The following is a 14318-nucleotide window of genomic DNA, read 5'->3' on the forward strand; positions in this document are numbered from 1 at the left end:
ACTGTGCCGCCCCCCCCACTACACCACTGTGCCGCGCCCCCCACTGTGCCGCCCCCCCCCCCCCACTACACCACTGTGCCGCCCCCCCCCCACTACACCACTGTGCCGCCCCCCCCCCCCCCCACTACACCACTGTGCCGCGCCCCCCACTGTGCCGCCCCCCCCCCCCCACTACACCACTGTGCCGCCCCCCCCCCCACTACACCACTGTGCTGCCACAAGGTAAGTCTACATTATTATTATTTTTTTAACCAGAGGCTAATTGACCCCCTCCCCCCCCCCCCCCCCCCCCCCGGCATAGTTCCACTTGAGAGCCTGGTCAAAAAAAAAAACGTGTTAAATTTGTAAATAATCATTATTGAACATTTTTTTTTTTTTTTTTTTTTTAAAACACTCTGACTTCTCAGCACAACTTTACACCATCAAGTTTGTTGGAGTTTATGGGATATAACAAGAGAGCATTTATGTAATAGCTTTGCCAATACAAGTGCCAGATAGTACAATAATGTATTATTTCACAACAAGATCGGTACGCCTAATAGACATCCAACGGTGAAACCCCAAAAAAAAAAAAAAACAACAAAAAAAAAAAATGGTGAAAAGACGACGGACAATCCAGCTGGTCTGGTAAGTGCTGTTCCTGGGATCTGCAGGTCCATTCAGAAGCTGGTGGGGGAGCCGCTGAGCGATCTCCACCAAAAGGTGGCTGTTATCATCCAATAACACTTTGTGCTGTGCAATAGGTGTATGCTTTATAAATAATTCATCCAGACCTTCCTCACCCTCCCCCCCCCGCCACTCCGTGAGCACCTCGAAGGTCCTCACCCACCGTAAACACCACAGTTCTTGGCACTGGGGGCCCCCCCCATACGAGGACCGGTTTTCTTGTGGCACACACACATATCGCTGTCCGCAGGGACATCACAGTGGGAGAGGTTGAAATGACTGTGCATGGATAAGGGGGGGGGGGGGGGAGGGGAGTAGGGGGGTGCTTCTCTTCATTCATTCTTCCCTCCCTCGACCATAGAGAGAGGGGCATTTTGTCCCTGATTGTCGGGCAAAGATATATAATCATATATATTTATTTATAGAATTATATATATAGGTCTATACACGTGGAAGGGCTTTGCAGTACCCTCTCCTGGGGAAGCTGGCGCAGGTTCTAAGCGATAGAGTCCCAGTCAAAGGTATCTTCGATTTCGTCGTTGTGCGGATGGCGCATTGTCGGACGGGGCGGTGGGTACAGAGTTCGCTGGGGTGGCGACCTGCGAAGAACAAAAAGCAATTAGCAACGTTTTCAGCCTCGTCTCCTAAAAGTTACAGCGCCACTGACTGACACAGAAAAGAGAAGAACGTGGAAGGTGAGCCAGAAGGCCTTAACCGGTTCCCGACCAGCGCACGCCGATGTACGTTGGCAGAATGGCACAGGCAGGCATATTGGCGTACAGGTACGTCCAATCTTCAATGCCGCCCTGCCACCGCGCTCGCGTGCCGGTCGGGACCCCCGTGATCCCGGTCACGGGTTCCGCGGACTCGATTGCCGCGGGCGTACCCGCGATCGTCTCACGGGGCGGCTGAACGGAGAAATGTCGTTGTAAACAGCATCTCCCCGTTCTGCCTAGCAACTGATGACGCTGATCTCTGCTCCATGTGATTGGAGCAGAGATCAGTGTTCACTAAATGAAAGCCCAGCCCCCCCCACAGTTAGTAACACACCCCTAGGAACACTTAACCCCTACACTGCCTTCCACTGGTTAACCCCTTCACTGCCAGTGTCATTTACACAGGACTCACTGCATTTATATAGCACTGATTGCTGTATAAATGACAATGGTCCCAAAAATGTGTCAAAAATGTCCGATGTGTCCGCCGTAATGTCGCAGTCACAATAAAAATCGCTGATCGCCGCCATTACTAGTAAAAAATATATATATATATATATATATATATATTAATAAAAATGCCATAAAACTATCCCCTATTTTGTAAACGCTATAACTTTTGCGCAAACCAATCAATAATCTCTTATTGCGATTTTTTTTTTTTTTTTTTTACCAAAAAGACGTAGAAGAATACGTATCGGCCTAAACTGAGGGGGAAAATGTTTTTTTTTATATATTTTTGGGGGATATTTATTATAACAAAAAGTAAAAAATAATGCGTTTTTTTTTAATTGTCGCTCTATTTTTGTTTATAGCGCAAAAAATAAAAACCGCAGAGGTGATCAAATACCACCAAAAGAAAGATCTATTTGTGGGAAAAAAAAGGACGTCAATTTTGTTTGGGAGCCACGTCGCACGACCGCGCAATTGTCAAGTTAAAGCGACGCAGTGCCGAAACGCAAAAAAGTGGTCTGGTCTTTGACCAGCAAAATGGTCCGGGGGCTGAAAGTAGTTAAGGAGTATGGCAGAAATGTAAGAGCTGGTCCATATGTCGTACGAGAAGATCTCCAAATTTACTAAGACATGATGTAGCAGGCTTGAGTTTAGGGTATCGGTTTTGCTTATGTAATGAAGCATAGGCCCGGCCTTTTTTCACGCCGCCTTTCAATCTCAACATTTTTGCTTGGGTCCCCTTGCTGGGCCTGAGACCCTTTTGCTGTAGTGATCACAAATAATAAAGTAAAATATCTCCGCGCCGACCAATTAGATAGGGGAAGTTGGATATTGCTGCATGCACTGAAAGGGGGTATCCAGACCCAAAGAACAAAAGATCAAATGAATAAGAGTAGTGCTGGGCTATACAGGGGAATGGGGTGTGGGAGTGAATAAAGTATGAAGCTATTTAAAATGGGGTACCCGCTAAAAAAAAAAAAAAGTCAGCAGCTACAAACTTTTAATAATCGGACACTTACTTGTCCCAGGGTCCAGCGATGCGGGGGGAACGAAGCCGCGCCGTCATGCGTGCTGTGGAGCCACAGCCGGGCACCCACTGTGCATGTGCGAGCGGCGCAGGGCACTTTGATACGCCGTACAGTCACCTGGGACATGTGACTGTGCGGCGCGAGGGGAAGTGATGTTACCAGCCCTGGCAAGGAAGAAGGCAGACTACGAGGGACCCCCCTAGCAACAGGTATTTAGAGGTGAGTAAAAATAAAATTTTTTGCCAATTATTTTTTTTTTTTTTTTTAAGAATTTTAAGCAAATTTTTATTTTTTGGTGGCAACACCACTTTAATACAAGGCAACTATATATATATATATATATATATATATACATACAGTGCCTTGCGAAAGTATTCGGCCCCCTTGAACTTTTCAACCTTTTGCCAAATTTCAGGCTTCAAACATAAGGATATAACATTTTTATTTTTTGTGAAGAATCACCAACAAGTGGGACACAATTGTGAAGTGGAACGAAATCTATTGGATTTTTGAAACTTTTTTAACTAATAAAAAAATGAAAAGTGGGGCGTGCAAAATGATTGGGCCCCCTTGCGTTAATACTTTGTAGAGCCACCTTTTGCTGCGATTACAGCTGCAAGTCGCTTGGGGTGTCTCTATCAGTTTTGCACATCGAGAGACTGAAATTCTTGCCCATTCTTCCTTGCAAAACAGCTGGAGCTCAGTGAGGTTGGATGGAGAGCGTTTGTGAACAGCAGTTTTCAGCTCTTTCCACAGATTCTCGATTGGATTCAGGTCTGGACTTTGACTTGGCCATTCTAACACCTGGATACGTTTATTTGTGAACCATTCCTTTGTAGATTTTGCTGTATGTTTGGGATCATTGTCTTGTTGGAAGATAAATCTCCGTCCCAGTTTCAGGTCTTTTGCAGACTCCAACAGGTTTTCATCCAGAATGGTCCTGTATTTGGCTGCATCCATCTTCCCCTCAATTTTAACCATCTTCCCTGTCCCTGCTGAAGAAAAGCAGGCCCAAACCATGATGCTGCCACCACCATGTGTGACAGTGGGGATGGTGTGTTGAGGGTGATGAGCTGTGTTGCTTTTACCCCAAACATATCGTTTTGCATTGTGGGCAAAAAGTTGGATTTTGGTTTCATGTGACCAGAGCACCTTCTTCCACATGTTTGGTGTGTCTCCCAGGTGGCTTGTGGCAAACTTTAGACGAGACTTTTTATGGATATCTTTGAGAAATGGCTTTCTTCTTGCCACTCTTCCATAAAGGGCAGATTTGTGCCGTGTACGACTGATTGTTGTCCTATGGACAGACTCTCCCACCTCAGCTGTAGTTCTCTGCAGTTCATCCAGAGTGATCATGGGCCTCTTGGCTGCATCTCTGATCAGTCTTCTCCTTGTCTGAGCTGAAAGTTTAGAGGGACGGCCAGGTCTTGGTAGATTTGCAGTGGTCTGATACTCCTTCCATTTCAAAATGATCGCTTGCACAGTGCTCCTTGGGATGTTTAAAGCTTGGGAAATCTTTTTGTATCCAAATCCGGCTTTAAACTTCTCCACAACAGTATTACGGACCTGCCTGGTGTGTTCCTTGGTCTTCATGATGCTCTCTGCGCTTTCAACAGAACCCTGAGACTATCACAGAGCAGGTGCATTTATACAGAGACTTGATTACACACAGGTGGATTCTATTTATCACCATCAGTCATTTAGGACAACATTGGATCATTCAGAGATCCTCGCTGAACTTCTGGAGTGAGTTTGCTGCACTGAAAGTAAAGGGGCCGAATCATTTTGCACGCACCACTTTTCAGTTTTTTATTTGCTAAAAAAGTTTATATTATTCAATAGATTTCCTTCCACTTCACAATTGTGTCCCACTTGTTGGTGATTCTTCACAAAAAAATAAAAATTTTATATCTTTATGTTTGAAGCCTGAAATGTGGCAAAAGTTTGAAAAGTTCAAGGGGGCCGAATACTTTTGCAAGGCACTGTAAATATAAATAAATATAATGACTGCAATATTTCATAAAATAAATATAAAAAAAAATACATCTGAAAATAGATAAAGTCGAGGTCACGATCTATCTGTATGAAAGTGCCTCTTCTAGTGCAGAAGCAGTCAAAATCAAGTAAAAAAAAAAAATGATCAAGTCAAGTATTATTCCAAAATATATAAAGTGCTAGTTAGAGGTGGACCGATATATCGGCCGATATTTGGCGTTTTTTTAATTAATCAGCCAATTGTGCTGATAAAAAGGCCAATTATATGTTCAGTGAGACTTACAAAAGACTTCTGTAATAGAAGTCAATGTAAGCTGCCTGAACTTAATCAGTGAAGTGACTTCCCTCCTCTCTGGGCTCTGCCAAGAAAAGAGTAAAGTGATACAATGTTTACACTTCTGAATGAACTGAGTTCTGTGTGTAGAAGTTCTCATTTTAACCATTTAAAGACTAAATCTTTTCTGACACTTGTTGCTTACAAGTAAAAATCCAGTATTTTCTGCTTGAAAATCCCTTAGAACCCCCCAACAATGATATATATTTTTTTAGCGGAGACCCTAGGGAATAAAATAGCAGTTGTTGCAATATTTTATGTGACGCGGTATTTGCGCAGAGGTCTTTCAAACGCATTTTTTTTGAAAAAAAAATACACTGATTTTTTTTTTTTTTTTTTAAAAAGCAGTAAAGTACCTGTTTTTGTGTATTTAATACATAGTTGTTTTTTATCTTAACTAAATTATACATACGAGTGAACTGATTGGAGGTTTGTTTTGTTTAATAAATGTTTAAAAATGTAAGAAATTTTCTGTATCACTTAAGAGCTGGTTCACAAAGGGGCGACCCGTCAGGCGACTTAGCCGCCGGACAAGTTGCGTCCCGCTCTATGCAATGGAACCGTTCTAAATCGGAGCGACTCAAGTCGCTCCGACTTAGAAAAAGGTTCCTGTACGACTTTTGGGGCGACTTGCATTGACTTCTATACAGAAGTCATTTCACAAGCCGCCGCTAAAGTCGGATCCCGGTCGCCTGAGGTAGTCGCGCTGCAAGTCGTGCCGCCTCAATGTGAACGGGCTCTAAGGCTGCTTTCACACTGGAGCGGGCAGGCGTTGACGGTAAAACGCTGCTAGTTTTAGCGGTGCTTTGCCGTCATTTTAGCGGCGCTATTCGGCAGCTAGCGGGGCACTTATAACCCAGCTAGTGGCCGAGGAAAGGGTTAAATGCGCCTGTGAAGCTCTGCAGCCAAATCGCATTGCAGGTGCTTCGGCAGCGGTGCCCATTCATTTCAATGGGCAGGAGTGGTGGGGGAGGGGTGTACACCACTCCAAAGATGCTGCTTGCAGGATTTTTTTTTATTTTTATTTTTTTTGACGTCTTGCCAGCGCATCGACTCCCATCGGCTTCCACACAGACTGCAGGGGAGCCGTTTTCAAGGCACTTTACAGGCGCTATTTTTAGCCCAAAAGCGCCCGAAAAACGCCCCAGTGTGAAAGGAGTCTAACTGTTAGATTTTATGAGATGAAGGGAAAAATAAGGAAAAAATAAAAATAAAAATCGGCCTAACATATCGGCCCAAAATAAAAAAAAAATCAGCATCATATATCGGCCGCCGCGATTTCTAGATATCAGCATCGGCCAGAGAAAAACGCATATCAGTCGACCTCTAGTGCTAATAAGTGTTGTTCAAGAGCATTTGATTATAATAAGTCATTAAAAGTCCACAGAATAATCAACATAAATGTCCGTGCAAAACACTGTAAAAAAATGTGCAAACTTATAGTGGCCCAATATAACACATATAAACATATATAACAAATATAACACATATAAACATATATAACACATATAAACATATATAACACATATAAACATATATAACAAATATAACAAATATAAACATATATAACAAATATAACACATATAAACATATATAACATATATAACACATATAAACATATATAACATATATAACACATATAAACATATATAACAAATATAACACATGCAGGTGCTAGTAGTAATAATAATAATGCCCGTGCAAACAATTTGAAAACAATTTGCAAACTTAAAGTGGTTTTGCCACCAAAAAAAAAAAAATAAATAGCTGAAAATTCATAAAAAAAAAAAAAAATAATGTAAAAAAAAAAATTATTGGAAAAAAAAAAAATTTTTTTTACTCACCTCTAAATGCCTGTTGCTAGGAGGTCCCTCGTAGTCTGCCTCCTTCAGTGCCCGGGCTGGTGACATCGCTTCCCCTCGGCGCCGCACAGTCATCTGGGACCCGTCACGCGTCCCAGGTGACTGTGCGGCGTATCACGGCGCCGCTTGTGCATGCGCTGTGAAGCCACAGACGGGTGGCCCACAGTAAGAATGCCGGCGCCACGCGAGCGGAACGGGGAGAGGGGGGTGGGGCTTAGTTTCCCAGCATCGCTGGACCCCGGGACAGGTAAGTGTCCGATTCATTAAAAGTCAGCAGCTGCAGTATTTGTAGCTGCTGACTTTTAATTTTTTTTTTTTTTTTTTTTTTTTTTTTTTAGGGGGCACCCCGCTTTAAAGTGCCCAAGTATCAGCACCAGCAAATAAAGTGCTGGTGCTGAGAAGTTTTCCTGCAGTGCAGTGCTGGTGATGGGGGATTTTCTCCCCTTACTGCTGTAAGGTTACAACATAAAAAGAGGCTTTGTAACGGGACCCTTGTGTGTCCCCACTAGATTTTCATAATCTATCGTATGCCTATTGTATGTTTTTAATTCTTCTCTTTTTGACCTGTTTGACATGATCCATTGTTAATAAAATATATTTTTGTACCATATTAATTGTCCATTTTGCCTAAAAAAAAAAAAAAAACAGAATTAGGGCCTCGTGGCTCTTTATCCCCCTTCTCTCTTCCAATTCAAGTTTAACCACTTAAGGACCGGGCCGCCTTTTTCAGATTTGAAGTTTACATGTTTAAAACTTTTTTTTATTTTTTTTTGCTAGAAAATAACTTAGAACCCCCGAATATTATATATTGTTTTTTTTCTAACACTCTAGAGAATAAAATGGTCATTGCAATACATTATGTATTGCAATGACCATTTTATTCTCTAGAGTGTTAGAAAAGAAAAAAAAAAACAATATATAATATTCGGGGGTTCTAAGTAATTTTCTAGCAAAAAAAAAAAAACTTAGAACCCCCAAATATTATATATTGTTTTTTTTTTTTTTTTCTAACACTCTAGAGAATAAAATGGTCATTGCAATACATTTTTTTATGTATTGCAATGACCATTTTATTCTCTAGAGTGTTAGGAAAAAAAACAAAAAAAAAACAATATATAATATCCGGGGGTTCTAAGTTATTTTCTAGCAAAAAAAAAAAAAAAAAAGTTTTAAACATGTAAACATCAAATCTGAAAAGGCTGAAAAGGGAGTGTTAGGAAAAAAAAAAAAAAAAAAACAATATATAATATTCGGGGGTTCTAAGTTTTTTTTATTTTTTTATTTTTTTTGCTAGAAAATAACTTAGAACCCCCAAATATTATATATTGGGTTTTTTTTTTGTTTTTTTTCTAACACTCTAGAGAATAAAATGGTCATTGCAATACATAAATAATGTATTGCAATGACCATTTTATTCTCTAGAGTGTTAGAAAAAAAACAAAAAAAAAAAACAATATATAATATTCGGGGGTTCTAAGTAATTTTCTAGCAAAAAAAAAAAAAAGTTTTAAACATGTAAACACTTTTATTTAAAAAAAAAAAAAAAAGTGAATTATTTCCCCAAAAAAAAGTGCGCTTGTAAGACCGCTGCGCAAATACACAAAAAAATCACACCGTATTTGCGCAGCTGTCTTACAAGCGCACTTTTTTTTTGGGGGGAAAAAATTCACTTTTTTTTTAATAAAAAAAAAAAAAAGACAACAGTAAGGCTGGATTGACACCTAGGGCATTTTTTGGGCTTTTTGCAGATTTGCACTACAGATCGCGTTCCATAGGAAACCATGTTAAATGGACTCTAGTACAAATTTGCAAAAAGCACTAAAACTGCACAGGTGTGAATCCAGCCTAAAATTAGCCCAATTTTTTATATATTGTGAAAGATAATGTTACGCCGAGTAAATTGATACCCAACATGTAACGCTTCAACATTGCGCCCCCCCCCCCCCCGCTCGTGGAACGGCGTCAAACTTTTCCCCTTTAAAAATCTCCATAAGCGACATTTAAAAAAATTCTACAAGTTGCATATTTTGCATTACGGAGAGGAGGTCTAGGGCTAGAATTATCACTCTCGCTCTACCGATCGCGGCGATAATTCACATGTGTGGTTTGACTACCGTTTTCATATGCGGGGGCGCGCTGCTCACGTATGCGTTCGCTTCTGTGTGTGAGCTCGTCGGGGCGGGGTGTTTAAAAAAATAAAAAATAAATAAAAATAAATTCTTATTTATTTTACTTGATTTTATTTATTTTTACACTTTAAAAAAAAAAAAAAAATGGTGTCATTTTTATTCCTATTACAAGGAATGTAAACATCCCTTGTAATAGAAAAAAGCATGACAGGGCCTCTAAAATATGAGATCTGGGGGGGGGTAAAAAAGTCCTCACATCTCATATTTGGACTTAAATGCAATAATAAAAAAAAAAAAATTACATTGAAAAAAAATGTGCCTTTAAGAGGTATGGGCGGAAGTGACGTTATGACGTCGCTTCCCCCCTCCTACGGTAGAGACAGGTGGGGGGGGCCATCTTAGCCTCACTTGTCTCCATACCCAGCACAGGAAAGGACCCGATCGCCTCCGCCGCTACGGACGGCTCCGGTAAGCGGCGGAGAGCGGCGGGAGGGAGTGGTGGCACCTCTCCCGCCGCCGATAACAGTGATATCGCGGCGAACCCGCCGCAGAGACCACCGTTATCGCACACAGGACCACCTCCTGTTAAGAAGGATCCCTCGGTTGTGGCAGCAGCCGCTGTTACCGAGATATCCCTCTTCAAAGTGCCAACGTATATGTACAGGAGGCGGTCCCTAAGTAGATATACAGGAGGCGGTCCCTAAGTAGATATACAGGAGGCGGTCCCTAAGTAGATATACAGGAGGCGGTCCCTAAGTAGATATACAGGAGGCGGTCCCTAAGTAGATATACAGGAGGCGGTCCCTAAGTAGATATACAGGAGGCGGTCCCTAAGTAGATATACAGGAGGCGGTCCCTAAGTAGATATACAGGAGGCGGTCCTTAAGTAGATATATAGGAGGCGGTCTCTAAGTAGATATACAGGAGGCGGTCCCTAAGTAGATATACAGGAGGCGGTCCCTAAGTAGATATACAGGAGGCGGTCCCTAAGTAGATATACAGGAGGCGGTCCCTAAGTAGATATACAGGAGGCGGTCCCTAAGTAGATATACAGGAGGCGGTCCCTAAGTAGATATACAGGAGGCGGTCCTTAAGTAGATATATAGGAGGCGGTCCCTAAGTAGATATACAGGAGGCGGTCCCTAAGTAGATATACAGGAGGCGGTCCCTAAGTAGATATACAGGAGGCGGTCCCTAAGTAGATATACAGGAGGCGGTCCCTAAGTAGATATACAGGAGGCGGTCCCTAAGTAGATATACAGGAGGCGGTCCTTAAGTAGATATATATGGATGCAGTTCTGGGAGTGTTTTCCAATTTTTGTAATTACCACGGCCCTTTTCATCTGAGGGAAATCCTGAAAACATGACCCGTCGGGGTGCCTTGAGGACTGGAGTTGAGAAGCGATGCTCTATTGTACTGATGGTCTCACAACGCAGAGTCTCTCTGGAGGCAGATATGAAAGGCTACGGGCAAAGTAGCCACACTGGGGCAACCCTATAGCAAGACATGATAAGAATGGGCTCTCACCTTGCTGGCTGTATGTTGGTGGTGGTGCTTGGGTGTGAATAGGATATCCAGGGGGTGCAGTGAAATTGTGACCACAAGACACTGGAGTTGGTTGGTTTTGCCCATAGGTGGCCACTAGAGAGAGAAAAACATTTGCAATGGGTTAACAATTGCTCATATATATATATATTGCCTACCAAGGAAACAACAAACACCCATGAGTATGAAGGCAAGAGCAGCCTCAGTCCAGACACTATCCAGGCCACCACGCCCCCTAACGTGTTTCGCCCTGCCCACTGGGCTTCGTCATGGCTGCTCTTATTGCCTACCAAGGAAACAACAAACACCCATGAGTATGAAGGCAAGAGCAGCCTCAGTCCAGACTCTATCCAGGCCACCACCCCCCCTAACGTGTTTCGCCCTGCCCACGGTGCTTCGTCATGGCTGCTCTTACCATGGTTACCTATGGGTTTTGCTGGATGTGCAGCACCCGGAACGATCCCTTTCCTTGTCTGCATACATTGAGCTGAGACGAGCTCCTTCCAAGCCTACACTCCAGAGAGGACAGGAGCCCCGGAGCGGCACCCCGTCTCTCTTTTGTGTGGATTTGCAAGGGAACCGATTTGTAGTACCAGTAATAGACAGGAAGGTTAGTGCCGGACAAAGCTCATCCAGCATAATGTGAAATTCTGCCTATAAAAAAGGCAACCATCAGTCCCAGCATGCAAACATTATACCAGTAGGTATGGGACTGGGTTGGGAAGCCCATTGTTCTCGATGAAAGACTGACTGCCAACCAACCAGCCAACCAACGTCTAAAACTGGCCACACACAATCATTGTACCGTGTGGTACTAATCAGCACACCCGATCTCCCCGGCCTCCTTCCTCCTCTTACCTGCCATGGTGTGCCCAGGCTTGGCTCCCTGAAGTGCACAGGAACTGCTGGTGGTGGGGGGCATGCAGGGAGATTGGCAGGATGGGGTCTGGCCGTGTGCGGGCGGCAGGAGACCCGTGTGGCTTAGCAGATGGGATAAGGAGTCACACAGGCTGGCGATGTGGTGCTGGTCTAAGCTCCAGTTCTTTAGCTCGGCCTGGCGCAGGCTCTCCATGAGGTCTGGGGGGGGGGACCAAAGACAAAAAATAAATAAATAGGTTTACTTTTCTTCAAATATTTATAATTTCCCACCCAGAGATGTTCGATGATCGTCACCGGGCAGGGGTGGGCGCCAACTAGAATATCACAAGGCTAAATCTGAGATGCCCTCAGCCACCAAGGGATCATCATGGGGGACCGTCCATTGGCTGGGTCAGAACCTCCTGGATGAGTCTGAGCAGAGTCAATACATGTGGCGCTTCCTTTAACCAATCGGTGACCCCCCCCCACCCAACCGAAGGCGAGCGGCCACTGTAGGACAAGCGACATACCGCTACGTCACGGCCTACTTCCAGGTATAAGGCGTGTGCATGATTGTGCACTGGGGGGTGGGGGGGGGGGGGGGCCTGGCAGCAAGTCTCAGCCAATGATTCACAGCCAGGACCTGCTGATCGGCTGTGTCCAATCACAGCACAGAGCCCTGTGTTGGCAAACAACACAGAGCTCTGTACAGAGGGAACGATCTCTTGGTTTCTCAGCTGAGAGATATTTAGTAAAAGCAGCACACATAACACCTAGTTAGGCGCATATTTAACCCCCTGATCGCCCTAGAGGTTAACCCCTGCACCGACAGTTTCATTAGAACAGTGACAGTGTATAGTATGATCACTGTATTAATGTCACTGGTGATGTCAGTGACAGTCGTCCCACCCAGCGTCCATTCGTATCAGATTGACCGCCAGACTGTCCCATTATAAGTCGCTGATCACCGCCATTAGTAGTATACAAAATAAATAATATATTTATAAATAAATAATATTTTATATTATTTATATAAATAAATAATATTTATAGTAGTATACAAAAAATAAAAAAATCCCATTATATATTCCAGTTAATGTCAGATTGATGGCCGCACTGTCCCATTATAAGTTGCTGATCGCCGCCATTAGTAGTATACAAAAAATAAATAAATAATATATTTATAAATAAATATATTTATATACAATATATTATATTTATATATATATATCATATTATTTATATAAATATATTTATAGTAGTATATAAAAAAAATAAAACATTTCAGTATATATTCCAGTTAATGTCAGATTGAGCGCTGCACTGTCCCATTATAAGTCGCTGATCGCCGCCATTAGTAGTATACAAAAAATAAATAAATAATATATTTATAAATAAATATATTTATATACAATATATTATATTTATATATATATCATATTATTTATATAAATATATTTATAGTAGTATATAAAAAAAATAAAACATTTCAGTATATATTCCAGTTAATGTCAGATTGAGCGCTGCACTGTCCCATTATAAGTCGCTGATCGCCGCCATTAGTAGTATACAAAAAATAAATAAATAATATATTTATAAATAAATATATTTATATACAATATATTATATTTATATATATATCATATTATTTATATAAATATATTTATAGTAGTATATAAAAAAAATAAAACATTTCAGTATATATTCCAGTTAATGTCAGATTGAGCGCTGCACTGTCCCATTATAAGTCGCTGATCGCCGCCATTAGTAGTATAAAAAAAATTTAAATAATAATATATTTATAAATAAATATATTTATATACAATATATTATATTTATATATATATATCATATTATTTATATAAATATATTTATAGTAGTATATAAAAAAAATAAAAAATTCCAGTATATATTCCAGTTAATGTCAGATTGAGCGCTGCACTGTCCCATTATAAGTCGCTGATCGCTGCCATTAGTAGTATACAAAAAATAAATAAATAATATATTTATATACAATAAATTATATATATATATATATATATATATATATTTTGTAAGGGATCTTCCCGGGGTAGGGTGTGTTTGGACACAGTTCACAGCAGACTTGGAATTTATAAAGCAGATCTTGGCGTTTATTCGTGGTACAAACAGTCCAACAAACAAAAATATACAGCAACACCGTGCTTTTAAGTACAACAAAAATAAAAGTCCTAGCCCGGCTGGGCGCTTACTAACAGGTTCTTCTCACCTATCTGACACTTATGAACACAGCGTCTTTCACCTGGATATCGCAGGGTGAGTTTTAGCTCCAGCAGTGGCTGTGCTTGCAGCTTCCTTCAACATACAGGCTGTTCATTCCCTGGCTGAGAAGCAATCACCTGCAGACCCTACAGAGCCTTTAGCTTCCCAGGCTAATTAGGATCCAAGCTCACCTGATCCCAAACCCAGAACTGGATCGGGGGATGTGGAATGACAGGTCCCTCTACCAAACCTACCTGCCATTCCATATAAACCCAGGCCCGGCAAAATTAAATAACAACTCAGCAGCATATCGCTGCTGAGAAACTGATCCATCCTGGATTTACCATCTCACACTGTGTAGCAACCTAGGTGAGATGTACACCCCCTCGACCACTTCTCCAGTGACATGTCTACAATATATATCATATTATTTATATAAATATATTTATAGTAGTATATAAAAAAAAAAATTCAGTATATGTTCCAGTTA

General features: G+C 41.7%; 1 protein-coding gene across 4 annotated transcripts in view; it reads right to left on the reverse strand.

Annotated features, from left to right (window-relative positions):
• Positions 1–413: 413 nt before the first annotated feature.
• Positions 414–14318, reverse strand: part of FOXJ2 (forkhead box J2) — a 54730-nt gene continuing 40825 nt past the window's right edge. For 3 of the 4 annotated variants that reach the window (XM_077455701.1, XM_077455699.1, XM_077455700.1), the window contains 2 exons: positions 11588–11806; positions 10578–10825 (listed from right to left, as the gene is read on the reverse strand). In XM_077455701.1, the coding sequence (XP_077311827.1) occupies positions 10593–10825; positions 11588–11806 (452 nt within the window). In that variant the 3' untranslated portion in view covers positions 10578–10592. Of the gene's footprint in view, positions 1260–10577; positions 10826–11587; positions 11807–14318 lie in introns of those variants that run through there. The other variant, XM_077455702.1, reaches the window with a different exon arrangement.

Source organism: Lithobates pipiens, unplaced genomic scaffold (assembly GCF_037356315.1).
Source record: "Lithobates pipiens isolate NorthernLeopardFrog02 unplaced genomic scaffold, aLitPip1_a1.2 Scaffold_25, whole genome shotgun sequence".
NCBI lineage: Eukaryota > Metazoa > Chordata > Amphibia > Anura > Ranidae > Lithobates > Lithobates pipiens.